Here is a 22,647-nt window from a genome sequence, read left to right on the forward strand (position 1 = left end):
GTTAACTGTGAACAAATTATTACCCTTGCTGTATCCCCTAATACCGGTTCTAGTAATATACTTGAGAGGCATCCACTGACCATGAATCCACACAGATTAAGGAACAAAAAATAGAAACACCAGAAAAGACACGAGTATTATTAACCACACAACAAATAATGGACTACCACTTGATGGGCCTGGTAGGGGATAACCTAGCTTTTCCATACAACATTCAATCATACAAAAGGAAAGAGCAGAGGTATTGATTTATTGGTTCAGAGCAGGTGACACAGTAATTGGTTGTATCAAAGGAATTGTTAAAGCATATGGGTTATGGTCAAATAGAATCACCTTTGTTAACCTGGAGGATGGGTGGAGTGCCTCCATTTATATAAAGAGCATTTAGCTAGAAGATAAGGGTATATACACAGGAACTTGGACCATGGCCTCAGAAATTAGGAAATGCATTTATCATGTACAGGTATGTGAAGGATACAGGATGTGAAGGTATGTGTCCAACTCAGACTCCCACCTTACCCCCAACCACTCACGTCACTACTGACACTATCTCATCAATGGAATGTCCAAACCTACAACCTTGGCCCACATCAGGACTCTTCCTGAACCCTACCACAGAGTATGTGGTAGAGAATATGGGATGGATATATATGCCAATAAAACTAAATTTTGCTAGTATGACCATGCCAATACAATGTCCACAACAATACAAAATTGGTTCAATTCAGAAATTGAAATTCAATTGCTATCTTGGAAGGGTTTTCAAAATCCCTTACTAAAACAGCAAAGGAGAAAGAAGAGAGGTCTTATGGGCACTGTATTGGGAAGTTCAGGTCTTGGCATGTCCATATGGAATTCAGCAGATATTGAAAATCGCAATCTAAAAATAAACAGCATTGTTAATGGGATAGGTAAGGCAGTCAAAACAGGAGGAGGCATTAGCAGTCTATTGCTGGATCAACGTGCAATTACCATTGACAACATACATTCAATTGCTCAAGGGTTCAGCCACCTGAATTCTACTATTTTGTCAATTATTAACAGCATGGAAAAGAATGATGTTTCACTGGCAGTTGTCTGTGTGGCCTCTCTGACAGAGTAATTGAAATGATCAAACAAAGTTTATTATAATTACAAAACTGGCCACAAGTACTAGACCGCACAGCCATTTTAAAACAAATTCAGGAGCAAGGAGTAAATAATATTGCTCCTGTGTTTCTGCAATTTGCTAAATTTGATAAGGTTTCAAGTTTAGATCATGATGACAGCAAAAGTCTTAACATCATGATGGCCATCCCAAGGTGGATGCAAGATCCAGTCAAGGCGTTCTATGCCAACAGTGTGGGAACTTTGGTAAATAATACTTATGTACAGCATTATCCCACTGTGCTCCTAGTAACTAAAACTGGCTTGGAAATTAATCAGGTTTGTTGCACAAAACATAATGGATGGTGGCTATGTGAACAATTGATACCAATAACACAAAAAGAGGCCGGGCTCAACTGGTACAAAAAGAATTAGCCAATCAGATGGTATAAATACAAGATGTGGTATATGCTTTGGGATATTCCAATTTTTCCATACATGGAACACTTTTGTCCCGGAATCAATACAGGATTTTGTGTGGAAGTCACTAGCACAATTCAAATTGGAACCTATGCCTTTTGGCCAACAAGTAGCCTCAGCACTGCCACTGAAATTATTACTCCTCCTGGAAACCTACAAGATTTATTAATTGAATTGTTTCCCCCAGTGGAGCAATTACAATTGGACATACATGATTTGGTGGTAAGAACCAAGGAAGACTTAATATCCATAGCTCATCTTTCCAACAACAAACAGAAGAAGTAGAAAGTGTGCAAAGAGAGGTGGAAACTCCTTGATGGGAAATTCCAAAGGATGTTAGTCTACATCCAATAATCAGGACACTTAGAGTAACATTGATGGAAATACAAGCCATAACATTAATTGCTCTGATTGCTACATGCAACGTCAACTATCCATATTATTCATATATTATCATTTATCAGAAGTTATATGGGAAATATATCTGGTATTTATCTATTCAAGGATCATGTATATATATACGCTCATATATACACCTATACTGCTCTATAAGGTATAAGCACAATACACTTATAATCGTGACCAAAGCTCTTCTCATCCACCAAAGCCCTTCTCATTGATCACCAATTAAATAAATATAAAGGCCTCCTCATGCCACCCAAAAGTTATCAAAGAACAACTCTAGACCCCACAGATTAGTTATGGTCCCGGGCCTAACATTCCTAGGTCCACCATAAGGGACTGACAATAATTGGAAAATGAAATCTGTCCATCAGTCGTACGAGGGAATGTGCAGACTATGGGACAGATGGGGCATGAAGTATGGATGGTAAAGTAAGGTGACCACATAACAGTGTTTATCCTACTGGATCATCTTCAGTCAATGCATTATGCTTTTCCGGGACAATGGGTAAACATCCTCCCCATAAAAAAGACAAAAAGTGGGGGGAATGTAGTAGGAAGAGAGCCTGAGACATAAATCCTTGTATCAAAGGCCTGGTATGATCGTGTGATGGATAGAGATGTTTTGATCAAATCACCATGTACAAGGTAATGGATGGTAACAACCCACAACAGGGGGCAATACATAACTTATTTGTATCGGGGTATAAAATGAAGTTTCAGAGGAAGTGTCTTTGGCTGACCTAGGGGATAATGGAAAGTCCCACCATTAACTAAGCCAGTCCATTCCAATGGGCATACATGTGTTAGTTTAACTGTAACCATTGAGCTAGGACATTGGGACTGTGCTTCGTTGACAATAAACCTGACCAAGTGCCTTCGCTATGAACCGAGTTTGTGGTTATTGAGCAATTCGATCAAGGTCCACTGTGCCAATTATCTGCACAGAGCTGGGACAGCACACAAAGAACACACACAAGCAGCCAACATCTAACAACAGCCAGGTATATTAATTTACATAAATTATGTATTTAAAAAACAAAGATCTTATCTCTCACTTCTCATGCAATATCACATTGCAGATGCCAGAGTGGCTGTGGGTTTTGCATATTCATTTGAGATCTAGCAGTTTTCATAGTTCAGTCTCTCAGAGCATAAGAATGCCAAACTTCTTCACTGGCCTACTAAGAGATTCTAAACATTCTCAATTTTCTATTTTAATTTTGTTTCCAATCAGGATACACTGTGCAGTTACACTGTTCAATGCATTCCCTGCACTTGTAAAGGGGAAACATTCAATTATTTAAATTACCTAGAATTCATAGGTGACTAACAAATGTAATTAACTGAGATCAATCTTAGTGCTAACGCTGGTCATAAGCAAAACTAGATAAAACCATAAACCTGATCAATATTGTCAGGAATTGTAGAGCAGAGTTCTTGTTGGGGGTATATAATAGGGCACTACAGGGGTTTTGCTTAACTGAAATTTTGTTTAGTTGGACACAGAAGAGGACATCTCTATATGACATCAGCTGTCAGTCTCAAAATCCCAGGCCTTGGGCCAGCGGAATCTCAGTAAATGAGGGGTGGGAGGTGTGTGGCAAACTGGGAAAGAAAAAAAGAGTGTCTGACCAAGCCTAGGGGCTGTTTACTTTCATACAACAAGCCTGCTGCTGATTTAACTCATATAACTGGCATAAATATCATGGAGTTATTTATATTTGCACACACTCGTGCACAGACATTAGGTTCCACCAGTGATGTAAGGGCATGAATGCCTTAATACGTTCATTTTTCCCCCACTAGTACAGTTCTCCTTTACTGCCTTAAAGCTCTATATCAGGTGTTACTTTTGAAGATTTAAACAGCTGCTTTTCTAATTTTGGCAAACTGAAAAGCATTTTATGTGGTCTGCATTTCAAAAGAGAATAAGTTACACACCAGATAAAAGACTAAGTGCTGGTTGACTGTAGCATCATTACTGATTTACTGAACTGTAGCGATTACGTACTGTAGCAAATATGGCACAGAAAATAGGGATAGCTGGCATCTTTTCAAAATGAGTAATCTGCTTCCTGATATGGAAAATATGAATGCCCTCTTGCTGACTTACAGGAATGCTTCGGATCTTGACTTCTTTACTGTATAGCAGGGGTCGGCAACCTTTTAGAAGTGGTGTGCCGAGTCTTCATATATTCACTTCAATTTAAGGTTTCGCGTGCCAATAATACATTTTAACGTTTTTTAGAAGGTCTCGCTCTACAAGTCTATATATTATATAACTAAACTATTGTCGTATGTAAACAAGGTTTTCAAAATGTTTAAGAAGCTTCATTTAAAATTAAATTAAAATGCTGATCTTACACCGCCGGCCCACTCAGCCCGTTGCTGGCCTGGGGTTCCGTTCACCTAGGCCAGCAGCGGGCTGAGCGGGGCCTGCGGCTGAGACCCCGGCTGGCAAGGGGCTGAGAGCCAGAACCCCAGACCGGCAATAGGCTGAGAGGGGCCGGTGGCCGGGACCCCAGACCAGCAGTGGGCTGAGCGGCTCAGCTGCTGCCGCTCAGTCTACTGCCGGTCTGGGGTTCCATCCTCCGGCTCCTGCCAGCCAGGGTCCCGGCTGCCGGCCCCGCTCAGCCCGCTGCCGGTCTGGGGTCCCAGCCCTGTCCACATAGAGTAGGTACCTACCTTCTCCCTGGTTCTAGCCATTCCCTTCCTCTCTCTCTGCACTGAGATGAGGGTGGGAGTGTGCTGAGACCAAGGCTGGGGGTGAAGGAGCAGGTTGGGGTGCAGGGTCTGGCCAGAAACTAGAATGAGGGAGGGGGCTCAGGGTTGGGGCAGGAGGTTTGGGTGTGGAGTACTTACCTGGGCAGCTCCCATTTGGTGTGAGGGGTGCAGGTGGGGATGTGGGGTGTGTGTGTGTGCAGGAGCTCCCATTTGGTGCTCAGGACAGGGGGCTGAGGGTGTGTGAGAAGGGTGCAGGAGTCAGGGCAGGGGACTGGGTATGTGTGGGGGATGCCGGAGTCCGGGCTGGGGTGTGGGGAGGGTGCAGGGGTGAGGGCAGAGGACTGGGGTGTGAGGAAGGTTCAGGGGTCAGGGCAGAGGGCTGCTGATTTGTGAGGAGGTGCAGGGGTCAGGGCAGAGGGCTGGAGGGTGTGGGGGGTTCAGGGGTCAGGGCAGAGGGCTGGGGATGTGTGAGGGGATACAAGGGTCAGGGCAGGGGGCTGGGGTGTGTGTGAGGGGGTGCAGGGGTCAGGGCAGAGGGCTGGGGTGTGAGGAGGGTTCAGGGGTCAGGGCAGAGGGCTGGTGATGTGTGAGGAGGTGCAGGGGTCAGGGCAGAGGGCTGGGGAGTGGGGATGGTTCAGGGGTCAGGGCAGGGGGCTGAGGGGTGTGTGAGGGGGTGCAGGAGTCAGGACAGAGGGCTGGGGGTGTGGGCTGGGGTCGTGGGGGTGCTCCCAGCCCCCTGCTCTGAGCGGCTCATGACAGGGGGCTGGAGGGGATATGCCCTGATTCCACCCCCCTCCCCAAGGTCCCTGGAGCAGAGAGCATGCTGCAGTTCCGCTTTTCCCTTTCCCCCACGTAGCAAGGGCCGTCAGCTGATTGGCCGCAGGGAGGGAGAGGAGGAGGGGCAGGAACCCAGCATGCTGGGGGAAAAGAGGCAGGGGAGGGGGAAGCTTGCCTGCCCAGCAAGGAGAGAGCGGTGGGCAGGGGACGGAAAAGAGCAGGCCGGGCCGGGCAGGAATTTTAATGGCACACTGCTGTCTGCCAGGGTCCGGCAGACAGCAGCGTGCCATTAAAAATTGGCTCACATGCCGTCTTTGGCATGCATGCCATAGGTTGCCGACCCCTGCTGTATAGCCTTCATCTTTCTTGAGCAAAGGGTATAGTAAATGGACCTTCTCTCATGCAATAGCCTTATGGGAATGCTATGGTAAAGAGAACAAAATATTCTCTGTCCACCAGCAAAGAAATGCCATCGGACTGGTTTTCTAAGTCTCATAACCTCAGGCTAAGTGAGTGTGCAACACCCACTCTATATGTTTTGAAGCATAACCTGAAAATAAAGAGGACTAGGAATCGGGGCTTGCAGGAACAATTTCTGTATAGCAAACAGGAGTGAGAATCCAAGAAAGTGAGTACAAATGTTGAGACAATTAGGAGATGGCACAAAGAAAGGTGCATATTTATTTATTTAAATTTATAATATCTGTCAGCATGCATGCTTGCTTTTTCTTAATAATTTAAGAATATCAGAATTTATTAAATTCGCTAGCTGTACAACATGACTCTCTCATTTTTCGTGATGGTTTTAAACCTCAGCCTTCTTTTCCCTACCATTTTGTTTGCTAGTTATCTTCTTTTTCTGTCCCTGCCTAATTTACATTTCAAGTTCTTCGAGGCTGGGTCTATACTGTTTTAAAATCCATACAATGCCAAACAAAAGTATAGTCCTACATAAATCTGTATTACTGATAAGTAATAATAATAATGGTTTGTGCCATTGGTGTATATTTGATCCACTAAAACATTAAACAATTGCTACAAATGTTATATATCTCATTTTAAGCTAATTTTAATGTAAATGCATGCTAAATTTCATGTATTTTTTTATTTGCTATGTTTTGGTTTTACCCTATTCCACAGAAGACATTTATCCTCCCACATCAGCTTTTTTCCTTATTGTATACTGCATGTTATTACTATTCACCTATGTTAGAGATAATTTCATCCTTTATTTTTAACATTATGTTGCTGCTTTATCAGAAATTATGGCAAAATCAGGCTGTTAGAGAACATACAGTATGATGGGGTGGGGGGAAAAGGCATACCACGAAAACATTCATTGAGGGCTAATTTCTGTCCTCAGTTATGTACACAACTTCAAATTGTTGTACACATATATTTGAGGGCAGATTTTAGCTAAGCATTTAATCCATGAAACAAACTAAGATACCTAACCAACACCAAAATATTGTAGGTGTTCACAATTACAAAACACGATAACAAGCCTCAAGAAAACATACACTTTACCTGACAAGACAACCTCAATTAGGTCTCCTTCTTGGATATCAGTAGCTGATTTCACCAGCTGGAGAATGTTTTCAGAGGTAGGATCATGGCGAAAAAGTAGAATTTTATCATACATTCCATAGAAACCACATTCAGGAAACTGCAAATACACAACCATGAATATTTATTATAATATAAAATACAAATGTGTAAAATATAATTAACACAACTAACACTTATTTTTGATAATGACCTGTCCCCAGATTTACATATGACAAAGCTACACATTTACGTAGATTTTTTTTTTAGCTGATGGACCATTTCTTATCCAACAGCTACTCAAGTATGAGGTTTATTACCCATATCAGTACTATGATGTGCGTGTTATAAATACTTCAGTAGTTAGATCACCTTCAGGCTCTGGAGCTGTCTCCCCCACCCCCTATGTAGGCTCTTTTATACTTCCTTCCCTTGCAACAACTGCTACAGAACTTTCTTACAGATTTCCAGCCTACCCTTAATGCTATTGCTAATACCAGTATTTAGATCAAGTAGAAAAAGATGCCCCTGGAGTTCAACTCAAGTCACCTTCATGATATTTCTCATCTCCATGTAAATGGGAATCCTGAAATATTCTAAAAGCAGAGCCCTTTGCATATCCGTGCCATGCGTTGCAGCAGTATAGAGCCATACCTTTCTCACTCCATATATTGTTTCCTTCAGAAACCTCAAATTAATATCACCCAGTCCTAAGGCTGTCCCAAAGCAAAGCCCTGGGGAGGAAGACAGATGGGGGCAAACTCCATACTGTTTACTATGTGGCATTTTTTTGGAACCATCCCTTCTGCTTGGAGGGGTATGAGGGTTGCACTCCATTCTGTCCATCCCACTACTTCTATTCCATTCTATGCATGAGAGTAGGTACTCTTCCCTCCTTTCAGTTCAGCATGGGGCTTCATTCAAATCTCATTGGAAGAAGCTACTGGGAGAGAGGCTGATTCAGCCCATCTCCAAGCCAGCCTCATCCACTTTGTTCAAAAATAAGCTCAGTTTTTCTGGCAGCAAAAGATGGCTACTGTCCTCCTGGAGAGTGAGAGTTTGCAGTGCTGTGCTGTACCTCCAAGAAGAGTTTCTGCCACTGGAGGTCTCGAGAGATTATGGCATGGATTATGCTTCTCAGGCAGAGTCTCGGTTCGGCTCTATGAAGGTCTTGTTATATAAAGCCAGTTACTTACCGAATAAAGCAGAGTTCGTGCAAGCAACCTAAGTACCGAGTCACCACTGAACATCACATGGCCCTTTTAAGGCCTTTCAGGTTGGCACCCAAGAACAGAGAAACACAAAATCACCAGGTCACTATTGAAAATCTTGGCCTGGATGTTTAAATTTAGAAACGTAACACACTAGAAACCAAACGGCATTGTTATGCATTCATCTCAGCTATTAAAAAGCTCTTCTTAATTTGACTCATCTTCAAACATATCTTTTTAACATTTTTTTAAATAGTTTAAATCTAGTACCAACAGTGTGAAAAAGTACAACGTGGGTAAAAAAGCCATACAGTACTACTTCATTAGGCCAATGTTTCTGATTTTTTTTCTTCCTCCCAGACCTAACTGCATGATACATCTGATCTAAAAGCTATTGAATATAATGAGATCAATAACATACTGGTTACATAAAGTGAAAACATCTACAACTCAGTTAATTTCTTATTTTCCACAGATGATTCAAACTTGTTCACAAATACATTACAACCAGCAGGAATAACAACATACTCTTCAGGGCACAACCATCTTTTTGTTCTATGGACAGCACCTAACAACGAGGTTCTGCTCCTTCACTAGGCTCTCAGGTGATGGAGTACTACAATTACTACTATGAATAATAAAATCATGCAATTATTTTCATATAATTAATTGAAGAGCAGGGCTACTGATTCAACTTTTAAATAAGAATGTGCATCTAACTTAAGAATAGCAACTAATCACAAGTACAATATGTAGCTGCTTGTATCCTTAATATTCCATCCAATTGTTTTTCAGACAAAGCCCTTCTTGATTCACCAACAAGAACTCCTATTGCATTTGCTGGGCCCTTTAGAAAAGGCGTCAGTGTGATGCAGTCGAGGGCATGGAGGTCACCATGACAGCAGAGTTTCAGACACTGTTTAGTTGTCATGGCAGCAGAACCCAAGGCTTTTTTTCAGATTAAATACTTATTTATGGGACAAAACAAATGTATGCACATCAGCTTTTGATTTAACAGGAAAAAAACAGGCTGATAATCTTTCAACTATCACACCTTTAGAACAGAAACCCTGCATATGAGATTTTCAAAAACTGTTTTAAATAATATTTCAAAGGCAAAATGATCTACTGCACTGCAGGACTTGTAATAACTGAAAGAACACACTGAAAAAAGAACACACTGAAAAAAACAATGTTCCCTAATTTGGTAATAATCATCCATTTTATGTAAAGGTGTTTGAGTTTTGAAATTTGACAACCCCCATTAAGCTAAACAGGCTTTCAGAAAAGCTCAAAGCCTGTAAACTCAGCTTGAGTTTATTACAAGATCAGTGATGTTTTTTCAGAGTCTTTGTTGTTGTCAGCACAAACATCTCAGATAAGTGATTTCAAATCTCTCCCAGTTTTAAGGAGCCAAACTTGTAATTTTGAAAATATAGCCACCAATGTCTGAATTTAATATCAAAGGTTCAATTCTACATCAGCAAACGAACTCAAGGTTATCAGGGACTGACAATACTGCTGCATTTCATGGTAAATACAAGGATATCCAGTCAGTGGTGCTGGAACAATTTTTATAGTAGGGGTGCTGAAGGCAGAAACGATGTATTTGGGTTGTTGTTACTACTTCAAGCTGGGGGTGCAGCAGCACTCCAACACTCTGAGTTCCAGCACCTATGTACCCGGCACTGATCTTTATAGTAGGTTGTGGACTAGTATCTTTTAATAGTTTAATTTAATAGTGAATTTAAAGTTCAGCGTTACTCACATGTACTACAAGAAACAAAGGACTAAATCAATAGAGAAGATCTAACTAAAATGACTATGAACTATGGCTGAATTTTAGCTGAGGGTTTTCTTTTTTTATGTATGTAATTTGAGTAGATCTACAATTTACTACCATTAATTTATGGCACATAACAAACTGTAACTGACATGAGAGAGACTCATAGATATTAAGGTCAGAAGGGACCATTATGCTCATCTAGTCTTACCTCCTGCACAATACAGGCCACAGAATCTCACCCACCCACTCCTGCAATAAACCTCTCACCTCTGCCTGAGCTATTGAAGTCCTCAAATCATGGTTTAAAGACTTCAAGGTGCAGAGAATCCTCCAGCAAGTGACTCATGCCCCATGCTACAGAGGAAGGTGAAAAAGCACCAGGGCCTCTTCCAATCTGCCCTGCAGGAAAATTCCTTCCCGACCCCAAATATGGCAATCAGCTGAACCCTGAGCATGTGGGCAAGATTCACCAGTCAGATACCCAGGAAAGAATTCTCTGTAGTACCTCAGATTCCACCCCATCTAACATCCCATCACAAGCCATTGGGCCTATTTACCATGAATAGTTAAAGATCAAACATTGGCATGTGTGTGAACAGACCTGTGCCTTTGCTCAGCAACCAGTGGTAAGAACTGGGCAACTGGGGGGTGGGGTGGGGGGAGAAGGAGAATTGGCACAGAATTCTCCCACCAGTACTTTCTATCTCAATCTTATTGGGCCTAAGCAATGGGAATAAAATCATCCCGTCTCCAGTAAACACAAGCTAACCAAGCTACGTGAATGAATGAGCAACAGGATGGACAACAAAACTCAATTTTGACAAATGCAATGTAATGTACACAGGAAGAAATAATTTAATTTAGAACCCATCTAAGTGTGTATTTAACTGTAAACACTCATGAAAAAGACTTGGGCATCAATATAAACAGCTTAACACAGATGTCAAAAAAGCAAACCAATTGTAAGGATGTGTAGAGAATGGGACAGAAAATAATACAGAAAATGATTACAAATGCCATTATATAAATCAACAGTATGCAATCTCCTGGAATATTGTGTTCGGTACTGATCACCCTCTCTCAATTAAAAAGCAGGAGAAATGAGAGTGAATAGAAATGCATCCAAAAAAGATCAGAGACATGAAAATACTGTCATTTGAAGAGATATTTAATAGGACTGTTTCATTTAGAGAGGCGATTAATAAAAGGGGACATGATTCAGGTCTAAAAACTAAGTCAGATGCTCTTTTTGACCTCCTCTCATACAAAAATTAGGGGAATGTCCATGAAATGGAAAGGCAGCAACTTAAAACTGATAAAAGGAAATACCTTTCTGGAGGAAAAAAAAAACCCATTCAGTGCCTACTTAACTTGTGGAACTCACTGCCACAAGATATTATTTGAGGACAAAACCTTAGTAGGAATCAAACACTAGATGTTTACATGGGAAAAAACATCCACCATTATGGTAGGTAAGATAAATTGATAAAGTGACACAAGCCCTCATACTTCAAGAATAGATAAACTACTAACTGCCTACAGTTGGGAAGAAGCTTCTATAGTGAGCTGTAGCTCACGAAAGCTTATGCTCAAATTTGTTAGTCTCTAAGGTGCCACAAGTACTCCTTTTCTTTTTGCAGACTAACACTGCTGCTACTCTGAAACCAGTTTATTCCATAGTTGTCCCTGATGGGAAATTTTGCACATTCAGTTATTCACCCTAGCTCTAAAAATAGTTATATAATACCACTATAACTGAAGTATCCCAATGTATAAGTATCCTCTGCTGGCTTGACATTCTCTGGGGAAAAGAGCATCTTCCCTGGAAAAAGGTAAGGAACCACTCTCAGAGAAACACTGACATCACTGATGCCTACATGCCAAAAACATTGTTAAGTTTAGCTCCATTTGAAAAAGGAAATAATACTAACAAAAGAAATGTTAATTTCATGTTACTTAAAGATAAACAATGTAGGCAGGTGGAAAACATACTAGAATAACTAACAAAATGTTTCCATTAAGCAGAAGTATTTCATTAATCTATACTTCCCTGTGGCTTACTACTACTGTGCACTTTGGATTCAATATTAGTGTAAGGAAAGAATTTCTCTCCTCTTCATAATTAGAGTAGGGGGAGGGAAGAGAGTTTTAAGTTTCAAAAGTATTGAAAATCAACTTCTAAATATACTGTAACTACAGTAACTGTCACCAAGACTTTCAATGTGGGCAACATCTGAGTAAGCATCCAAGATTCCTAGGAGCTCTATTTTTACACAGGGTTGTTTATAATCTTCATCAGTCAGGGAGAGAAGAATCTTGGAGGCTTTTTTATTTTATTTTATTTTATTATTTGCATGACCCCGAAGATAAATAAAAATACTTTAGGTATCTAAATGTTCAGGTACATTTAAAATATTAAGGACCAAAAATCACACCTAGGATATGCAAAAGCAAGCTTAAAGAAGTGGTACCTGCTTATTTCTTAAGGTCTGATTTTGTCCCCAAATTTCTTGAAGGTGACAAATTATTCAAGCTACCTCTGAGAACATTTTTCTCGTTCAGCACTGACTTATCTCAGGCCTTGAAAGAAATGGTTACTTTATCTTTTTAGCAAATTTGATCTACATCAAGCTGATGTAGGAAAGAATCAGTTTTCTAGAATAGAAGTCGGTCTGAAATGGAACTGCAAGTGGAAAGTTTAAGAGACTGGTCTTGAAATCTGCCATACTCCCCAGAGTGTATTAGTTAGCTCCGGGTATCCACTTTTGTTAAACCCCAGCAACTGTACAATGATCTAACTAGCCCTCTGGAAATTCCCAGATTCTGTAGATAATGGGTCCCTGTCACAGGGTAGGTACACCCCATCATGAGGTGTCTGATCAAAAGAAAGGGAAAGGCTGTACTGCAGTCGGGTTAGGTCCTATACTGGTGGTATAAAATGTGGTAGTATGGCCTAGTGACCAGAGTCAAAAGGTCAGCCCTTCCACACAGCTGTGTGGCCCAATGGTGGGAGTCAATAGAGCAGCCCTTCCTCACAGGGCTGCATGGACCAATGACAGGAGTCAGAGTGGCCCTTCTTCATAGGGCTGCATGGCCCAATGGCAGGAGTCAGAGTGGCCCTTCTTCATAGGGCTGCATGGACCAATGACAGGAGTCAGAGTGGCCCTTCTTCATAGGGCTGCATGGCCCAATGGCAGGAGTCAGAGTGGCCCTTCTTCATAGGGCTGCATGGCCCAATGGCAGGAGTAAATAGAGCAGCCCTTCCACACTGGGCTGCATGGCCCAATGGCTGGAGTCAATAAAGCTGCCCACCTCCATGGGGCTGTGTTGGCCCATTGTCTCGCTGGGGAAGTGTGGCGCCACATAAGGGCATGTGACACCTGGGATACGGGACTTGGGCCCTCCCTGTTCCTCTGAGTCCCAGCCTAGGGCCTTGGCAGTGGTCAGGGTGCTGAGTCAGCGGCAATCCTCCTGAAACATGGTGACCTGTTCCCTGGTTCTCCAACCAGAGCAATGTCTAAATCCCCTGCGCTGCTGCCTACCCTGTCTTCCTTGGTGGTGGTACACGGTTCCCCGGTCTCTGGAGGCCTCAGCCGGTGCAGCTCCCGATGGCTTGGTCCCTTCTCTGGGTTCCACAGGCAGCCTGGAATCTGTCTGGGGCTCAGCGCGCCTTGGCTCTGTGGTCAGGGCCTGCAGCCAGAAGAGAGCCTGTAGTCTGCATTCTTCCTCTTCAGCAGCCTGCCAGACTGAGCTGGGCTGCTTCCTTTTATACCTTGCCTCCAGGCTAGGCATGCCTACCAGAGGCAGAGAGGTGTTGCCTCCTCAGCCTGCAATGCACAGTTAATACTTTCTGGGCCAGTGCGGGGTAGGTACACTGTCACACTCCCATGTGGAGCCTGGGAGGAGTATTGTGAAAACTCCTTAGGCTCACTGTCCGACCTCTCACTTGACAGAGGGGCATGGCATGATTGCAAGTCTATGCACCGTGCCTGGCAAAGGCTCAGTGCCGTAACCTCAGTACCAAGGGGCAGAGCGTCAGGTGCCTCCATCATACCCAGGTTACCACCCTGATGGAATTTCACTGGTACCAGTTGCTCCAGTGTTGGTGTCAGGGGAGATGGAGACCTCGTCTGTACCAGTCTCTCTGGTACTGAGAGGGCTAATATTGCTGGCGGTACCAATGTCAACTTGCGTACCGGGAGCATTTTCCTAGGGCGTTTGCTCTTCTCTCTTGGTACCGAAGATTCAGAGCCCATGCCCAAAAGGTCTGTGGGCCTGTCAGAAGTACCGGACACCAATGGGCACCATGAGGCATGGGTGCCAAATTGGGGTCTTGGTGCCAGTGATGCCAAGGATACTGAGATTGCTTTTGGCTCTCCCTGGGCTCGCTGAGGGGACTTCCTGCTCTCTTTTTTGACATGTAAGAAGGGTCCCCGGTCTGTTTCTTCAACCCACTATCCTTCGAAGTTGAAGGTTGAGGGGAAGACTTATATCCGCCAGAAAGTTGGGCTCGGAGAGCTGCCTCCACTAAGATTTTTTTTTTTTTTGGCGAAGCTCTCCTTGCAGGATCTCAGCCAGAGCTGTTGGCAGCCAGAACACTTCTGCTTGGTGTGGCCTTCGCCAAAGCAGTGGATGAACTGTGAGTGCGGCACTACTTGAAGCCCGGAAAGCCAGGCATACCCTTGTCCAGGAGGCTCCCCCCACACTGGGAGTTGACAAAAGAATGAAATCCCTTTTTTTTTTTTAAAGGCAAATAGTAGAATGAAAAAAGAAACAAAAGAGGTCTTCAAAGGAAGCTAAAAGTTAGCAAATGTAAGAGAGTTAACAACCCATGAACAGACAGCTAAAGATCTGTCTCTAGCTGGGGCAACTGAGAAGGAACTGAGGATGGTTAGCCCACACGCACTGATTAGCCTCATGGCGCAGCACAAGGAGAGAAAGCGCATGTGAGGGCCTAGTGGACACTGCTACCAAAGTTCTCCAATCAGCAGCACAGAGACACAGACACACCTACAGTGGAGCACCAACAGGGGACACTACTTGACGAAGAATTTAATATTCCCCTTCATACCATGAAATTTGAATAATCCAGTTTTTCATTAATAGATGAAAGGAACAACTATTTAATGAGAAATTAATGCACATATAATTCTTATTAGAGACATTTAAAAGGTTTTCTTACATAGAAAATCTAATCTTTAAAATGTTCACACAAATCAATTATAGGTGACAATAATTAATGAGAAGCCCTCTACTTGTTGTGTAAAAACATATTATCCTGTATTATATCCTGACAGATTATTGCTTAGTGAAAGCTATTAGTAAATCTCAGTAGGCATGCTCAAATTATTCACACAAGAATAATTAGGTGTGTGGATTTACAACTGAAAATGCACTTCACACTATCTGTCTCACACCATGAACAAAACTGTCAGTATAGCAAAGAGAAGTTTTTGCTTCATAATAAATCTGTGGGTTTTATTCATTACCTTAATGAACTAGAGGCAAGGGACACAAGGAAAATTTCTGACAGAAATTAGTAAACAACAAACTAAAGTCTTCTGTACACACAAGTTGCACTGCTTTCATTATACTGCTAGAGTTAAAATGGCACAACCCTAATAGCGAGGCTACAGCTACACCAATATGTTTTATTTCTATATGAGAAGGTACAGTAGAAACTGAGAGTTACAAACACCAGAGTTAAAAACTCACCAGTTAACCAATCACCTACCTCATCTGGAACCGGAAGCACTCAATCAGGCAGCAGAGACCCAAAAAAAGAAAAAAAAAAGCAAATACTGTACAGTACTGTGTTCAAACAAACTACCAAAAAAAGGGAAAGTTTTTAAAAAAAAATTGGGAAAGTAAGGAAACTGTTTCTGTGCTTGTTTCATTTAAATTAAGTTAGCTAAAAGCAGTATTTTTCTTCTGCATAGTAAAGGCTCAAAGCTGTATTAAGTCAATGTTCAGTTGTAAACTTCTGAAAGAACAACCATAACTTTTTGTTCAGAGTTATGAAAATTTCAGAGTACTGAACAACCTTGATTCCCAAGGTGTTCATAACTGTAGCACCTTTATATCAGCATAACTGCACCCACCCAAGGGTTGTACTGGTATAACAATTTTGGCAAAAAAATCACAACCCTAACCAACATAGTTATATTGATACAACAGCTATGCATAGATCAGCCAAAGGCTCTGATCCTGAAATTTACAGTGCATTTGAGGGATTTCCTGAAGCCCCATTGACTTCACTATCCAGTAGTCCCACTGAAGTCAATGGGACCATTTAGGTGAGGCACATACGTAAGGGTCAGCAGGATCAGGGCCTACAGTCCTCTGCCTGCAGTGGGATTTATTCAGGTGAACACTTTTATACTGGAGCAGATGCAAATGACTACACACAACTAAGGTAGGGCAGGGTTTGTCTGGCCTTACCCAGGAAGGGTAGCTCTGCTTTGTGGTGTGGGGAGGGGAGGAAGGAGGTCAGAAACTGCTGTAAAAAAGGTGCTTGGTGGTCAGCTTTGCAGCAATGACTCGCTGCTCTATGCACATTCCTGGGGCGGGGGGGGGAAGGGACGAAACCTGGGTGGGGGGAAGTCTTTGTTCCACACAGCAAGGAAGCGAGCACCTATCCTTCCTCCCCTAGTGGAGGCGAATGGCAGGCTGGGTTAGGACCTGCTGCGGGCATTACGCTAGTTACCCTTTTTAAAGGAGAGCTGGGAAGGAATTTTTCCAGCACCACCAGAATTGGCTTTGGTGGAGTGTGGTTTTTTCGCCTTCCCCACAGCAGGTGTGAATCAGGACCTTTTCTGGTGAGAAGAAAAGGTGGTAGGCCATATGTTGCAACTTATTTTGTAAGGTTGGGCAGATGTTCAGTGCAGGTACTCCATAGGGAAGGCAGCCAGTGACCAGATAAATGGCCTGGTAAAGGACTTAAAGGAGGTACTGACTAAAGGAACAGGAGGGGACTGGGGACTCCTCTGATCGGTACAGCAGGGAACCAACCCCCTCCCCGTTCTCATAGCCCTCCTTAACCCTCTTACAAGGGTGGTGGATGGTAAGGTCCAAGCCATGGGTCGGCTGGGGGACCTGGATGGAAACAAAGGGGGACTGGTGGAAGCCCTGGAGAATTGATTTGAATAAGCATGGATTTGCCTGCACTGTACACTTTATCTGCCGGGTAGTCCCAGACATCTATATAATAAAGTTGTGGCCTGATTAAAACCCATAAGTGGCGTCTCCTGTCCTTCTTGCAATGTACCCAGACAATTAATTTCAGACATGTGGATGTAAAGCTGTAATCTGACATGGTGGTCTGCTCAAATGGATTCCTTTGCAGGAATGAGCTTAACATGAAGTTTTTAAAGTTCCGAAACCCAGAATATTTCAGGATTACTCAGGAAGAGCAAAAGTATTTGCCTGGTTTAAAACAGAAGCAAGCAGCAATTTATTAAAAAGGAACTTGGTTTCAATGACTGCTGCTTGTAGTGATTAAAATGTTAAGCAGAACTTGCTCTGTTCTTGGAAGCTGGAAATTGTGAGCGTGTGTGAGAGAGAATAAAATTGGGAAATTCAGTATTTTTAGGGTCTAGATGTGGTGGTTATTCATACACAATGAACAGAATGAGGTCTGGCTAAACTGATCCATGTAACAATTGATCTGTATATACATAAATAACATACTCAAATAGCATTTTCACCAAGGCAAGTCCTTGGAGGAAATAAAATATGAATGATAAAATATGAACTCAGGAGTTTCATGTATTTTTTTCTTTTTGGTATCAAATTTTACTAACAAAGCAAGAATCTATTAAAATAGATTACTATAATTAGTGTTGCTCCTTTTTTCAACCAAGTGGCCAATTTATTTAAATTAATGTACAAAGAAAGTCTTGTTCCTTTGAATACAGAAGGAATCAAATAGCAGGAAACAGCTTCTTTTGCTCACAACACTAAGAGCACCTGTTAGCCTACATCCTGACCCAGAAACCTCCACCAGGTTTCTTCCAGGGTTAGTATTGTGCTTTCAGCTGCTCCTTCAGGCTGTCTCTCTTTCCCAGTTTTTCTGTTCTGCCTCCCCACTCACCCACCCACAGACACACTCCTACCCAAAACAATATTCAGCCAAAAACTCCTGTGTGGGTTCACTCACACCTCTTGTCTTAGGTGGGGGTTTTAACCCAACCATAACAAAATTCCACCCAGCTCATAACAATAGTATTGGTTTTAATAGATCACAGTCTCATGAATATTATCCCCAAAACAATGGATACATTATTTTCATAAATGTCAATGACAGAAATAACCCTAGTTCAACTGCCACCCTAAAACAAAGGTATGTTTGCAGAAAGCATTTCTAATCTTTGCCTCTCAGTGAAATGAAGCTAATGTTATGCTGATTTCTTCCTGCAAGTATTATAATGCTATGATATTAAAAATACATATCTTGTAAGCATTTGATAGATATTCATTCTTAAAAGCTTTTTTAAAGGCGATTATAAATAATTGTTTCAAGATTTAAATAAAACAAATGTTATATTTTACAAGTTGTATATAGTCAGTACTGTACTAGAAACTAGAAAAAAAAATAGTACTTGAAATCAACTGTGAGATTGCATTTAAAATTGACAAGCTTCTTTGCATTTCCAGAAAGCAAACTTTAACTATTGTCAGACATTGTATCCTTGGAAATGCTAAACAGCCCCTTAGAGAGAACATGACTTGTTGGGTAAAGTCCTGCACATCTGTGGATATCCACAAAAATGGTCTGCAGATTGCAGAGTGGATTCGGATACAAATTTTGTATCTGCGCAGGGCTGTATGGATGGGACTTCAAGGAATGATATGCTATTCACTAGTCTGCAAAATCTGGAAAGATGCTACCGTATGTTACCACCACTCAAGGGTCTCCTTAGCATAGAACAGAGGGATAGGTGATGTTGCGTGCCAGCTCCATCTCAGCAGTATTTGTAGAAACCAAAGTGACAGGGATCAGTTGAAAATGTTCCCAATACCTCTAACACACTTAAAGAAATTCACCTGAAGACTTCCCTCATTGGCTGGAAGACAGGCAACTATGCAAATTCTGGGTTCTGTGCCAGAGTCAGTCAAAATAACATCAAATTGTATACAGATCATTTCGTGAAAGGATTTTCATTGGATCTTTAATGACCCAAAATATTTACCTGTTGGTTCATGAAGCACCTTTATGAGGATAGTCACTGAACTCAATACAATTCCTACTGAGATAGGTACAGGTGAAATTATGCCAAGCTGAGCTAACAGACTAAGGGTGAAATCCTGGCCCCACTGAAGTCAGTGGCTAAACAACTATTGACTTCAATGGTGACAGGGTTTTACCCCCCAAAATGCATCTCACATGCTGACCCTCAGTGGTATTCCAGGTGGAAACACACTGGTGAGGCAATGCAAGAAATCTTATACTGCTGCTGGCCATGCTATACCTATTCTGCAGATAAACACTTGCAGGACTGTCCAGCAAATAATGGAGAAGTAGGAATCTAACTCTGAAGCATCAGTTATAGCCCTGTCCTGGATATTTGGATCAACCTACTTGACAGACCAATGATCTAATTGGGTATGGCAAATCATGTTTTCCTACATAGAAGGCTTTAGTTTCCATTGCTGTGAGCCAGGTGAATTTGAGGAGCACCGCATTTCACTTGATATTAAAAACAAAAACAAACAAAACTTCACACCCAAGCTATCTAAAATTGTACATGGTATCCTTTTAATAGTTTCTTGCAGCTCAAGGACTCAAAGACAAACTATTGGGGAAAAATGGTTGATAACTATTAATATTTTGGGATTCCAACATTATTCCAATCAGTCAGTTGGTGTATTTTATTACTGTACACGCAGAACTTTTAAATTTTGGTATACCTAGTAATTACCACTGTTGTATGATTATATCTATTTCCAACATGAATTGGAAACTTCTTTCAATGGCTTGTATTCATCACATATGAAATGATATGGATGAGTAAGAATATTCAATTTTCCCTTTCCGCTTTATTAAAATTTTCATAAAGCTTAATCAAAAGGAAAAGGAAAGATGGATTTTTTTTAATGTAAGCAGTAAGTACACCTTTTCTTTACCAGCCGGTTTTAAAATAATTAGTTGAGTGTTGTAAAAGACTTGTATTTCTCAATGAAGAACTGTTGGAGGGAAAATAATTTTCTATCACATAAAGTACTTTCCCTGACAGATCTAAAAAAGCAGCTCCTTAAGTTTTGATGTTTCTGAGGGATTATTTTCCCCCTACTACTTCTACTTTAAATATGACAATTTATTTAATCAATTAAGATTTTAAACCAATAATATGGCAATATTTGTTAGGTTCTTGATCTTTTAAAATTATTGTATTGATGCTGCAACTAACCATCCATTTGTGGTATTATAGCATTTACTATAATGCTCAAGTTGTTATGAAAAGAGTAAGAATAAATGTCACCTGAGTGCCCAAAGTGCAAAACAGTATCAGGAAATATGAAGGGGTATTTTCAGAAGCAAAAAAGGAACATTAGAACTACCGCTAGTCTCTTTCCTTTTTATCCTCATATCTTTTTTGTTCTTTCCCCCAAGTTCATCTCACCTTATATTTTATTCTATTTAGCACTATATTTATTTCCCTCTTCTCTTCTAGCTGTTCAATTCTATCTGTTATGGTCTACCTTTTTTGTTGCAAGAAAACACAATAGAAAACTCAAATGCTGAAACACTTGAGCTTTGTCCAAAGACTATAACACAACCAATATAAAGACTTCCATTGACCTTGATGTGCATCACATTGTCCTTTATCTGCAGTCAGCTGCAGAACTAAATGGATGGAGACTGTATCTAGTCAAAAAGAAAAGGAGTACTTGTGGCACCTTAGGCATCCGATGAAGTGAGCTGTAGCTCACGAAAGCTTATGCTCAAATAAATGTGTTAGTCTCTAAGGTGCCACAAGTACTCCTTTTCTTTCTGTGAATACAGACTAACACGGCTGCTACTCTGAAACCTGTGTTTAGTCAGTTTCCCACTGTAGGTGTAGTTAACGTGTGAACTGTTCCTATAATCTGAGTCCTGGGTCGAATATTGGCTTGTTCCTTTACCCTTGTAAGGAATAGTGGACAAGCCCATAATTGTTGCTGCTGGTATGGACTGTCCCTGAACACACAGGCTTGTCTACACAGTTTTTTAACACCAATTTTACTAAATTGTTTTTTTATTTTCCTACTGATTTAAATTGGTGCAAAATATGTGTGTAGACAAGGCCTTAGCATGGATCACATAAGCAGGAGACACCCTAGCAGGAACTTTTTTGGAATCCTTTCTTAGGCATGACAGAAGACTAACAATCCAACAGGACTTCAGGGTAAACATTGTTTTATAGCATGTGGATAAGGCCAATCACACTGAAAGTTTGCTCATATTTAAAAAACTTTTAAAAAACCAACAACATAAAACACATCTCACTGAACCAACAATTAACTTAAGGTGATTAAAACATCTGAATCAACTATATTTACCAAAACACCATGTTCTCCTTAAGGCTTCTTAAAATACAAATGTTCTTTATTTTTAGAACTGAGGATTTCCTTTCCCTACAGAGATTATAACACAGAAAATTTATGACAATAAAAAGTGGATAGCAGATTTGGCAAGGAGACCTATTAACAAGTCTTTAGTTCTCGCTTGTATACAACAGCCACCGTTAATGTACTACCTCCCAAACATTAAAGAGTGATATACTGAAAAGACTTATCTACAGAACCCAAGGCATAATGAAAATATTTATCCTTCCTTTGTAATAATGAAAATGTTGAAAAACTTCACAGCTTTGTTATATCATGTAAGTATCTGAACCAGTATATTATTACAAAAAATTGTTTCAAATACAGCAATATCCTACTGCAGAATGATGCATTCCAGCAGTTTTGAGAGCCTGGCCTAGGGATGAGGCCACTGGACTAGCTGGTAATAGGAGGAGACAGCCTCAGGCAGTGGCACCTACAGTAAGTGCATTTAGAAAGTCCCATCTGGTTCTAGAATATTGCAGGCGTAGCAACAAACACTTCAATTTAAGAATAGGGAATCACTCTGAAACTTATTATCTCTACAACCAAAAGGAATTTTTAAGTGCACCCACAATATTTGCCTGACCTCAGAGGCCAAGTGGCAGAGGGAGTAGCGGCCTCTTCCTCCTCCTTCCCTGCCAGTCATCTCTCACCTCAACAGGAAAGAAAAGTCAGTATTTAGAAGCCTGAAGCAGCACATGCTGTCCTGCCCAGCTATGATGATATTCAGGCTTACCTAGTGCACATTGTATTAATCTCCAAGGCAGTTTTAGGCCAAGCCCATCTAGCAGAGGAACAGACAAAGACTGGAAGACGAGGAAAGAACACGGGGTATTTGGAGAAGAGATGGGAAGGAGAAGCAGTAGCAGAGGAGATCTAATGAGAATGCAAGGAAGCAGAACAGACAAAAAGGGGGAAGAGGCACAGAAGGAAAGAGGAGGCCCACAAAATATGACTAGAAAAGAGGCAAAGTAGAGAGAGCTACCTGAATGAGAGAAGGAAAGGAGACTGAAAAGGGTCAGAAGAGAGTATGACAAGGGTGAG

General features: G+C 41.4%; 1 protein-coding gene across 2 annotated transcripts in view; it reads right to left on the reverse strand.

Moving 5' to 3' along the window:
• Positions 1 to 22,647, reverse strand: part of PRKD1 (protein kinase D1) — a 293,158-nt gene that overhangs the window by 133,187 nt on the left and 137,324 nt on the right. For both annotated transcript variants that reach the window (XM_084630653.1, XM_084630652.1), the window contains exon 2: positions 7,000 to 7,138. In XM_084630653.1, the coding sequence (XP_084486779.1) occupies positions 7,000 to 7,138 (139 nt within the window). The remainder of the gene's footprint in view (positions 1 to 6,999; positions 7,139 to 22,647) is intronic.

This window comes from Lepidochelys olivacea (assembly GCF_965140295.1).
Source record: "Lepidochelys olivacea isolate rLepOli2 genome assembly, chromosome: 6".
NCBI lineage: Eukaryota > Metazoa > Chordata > Testudines > Cheloniidae > Lepidochelys > Lepidochelys olivacea.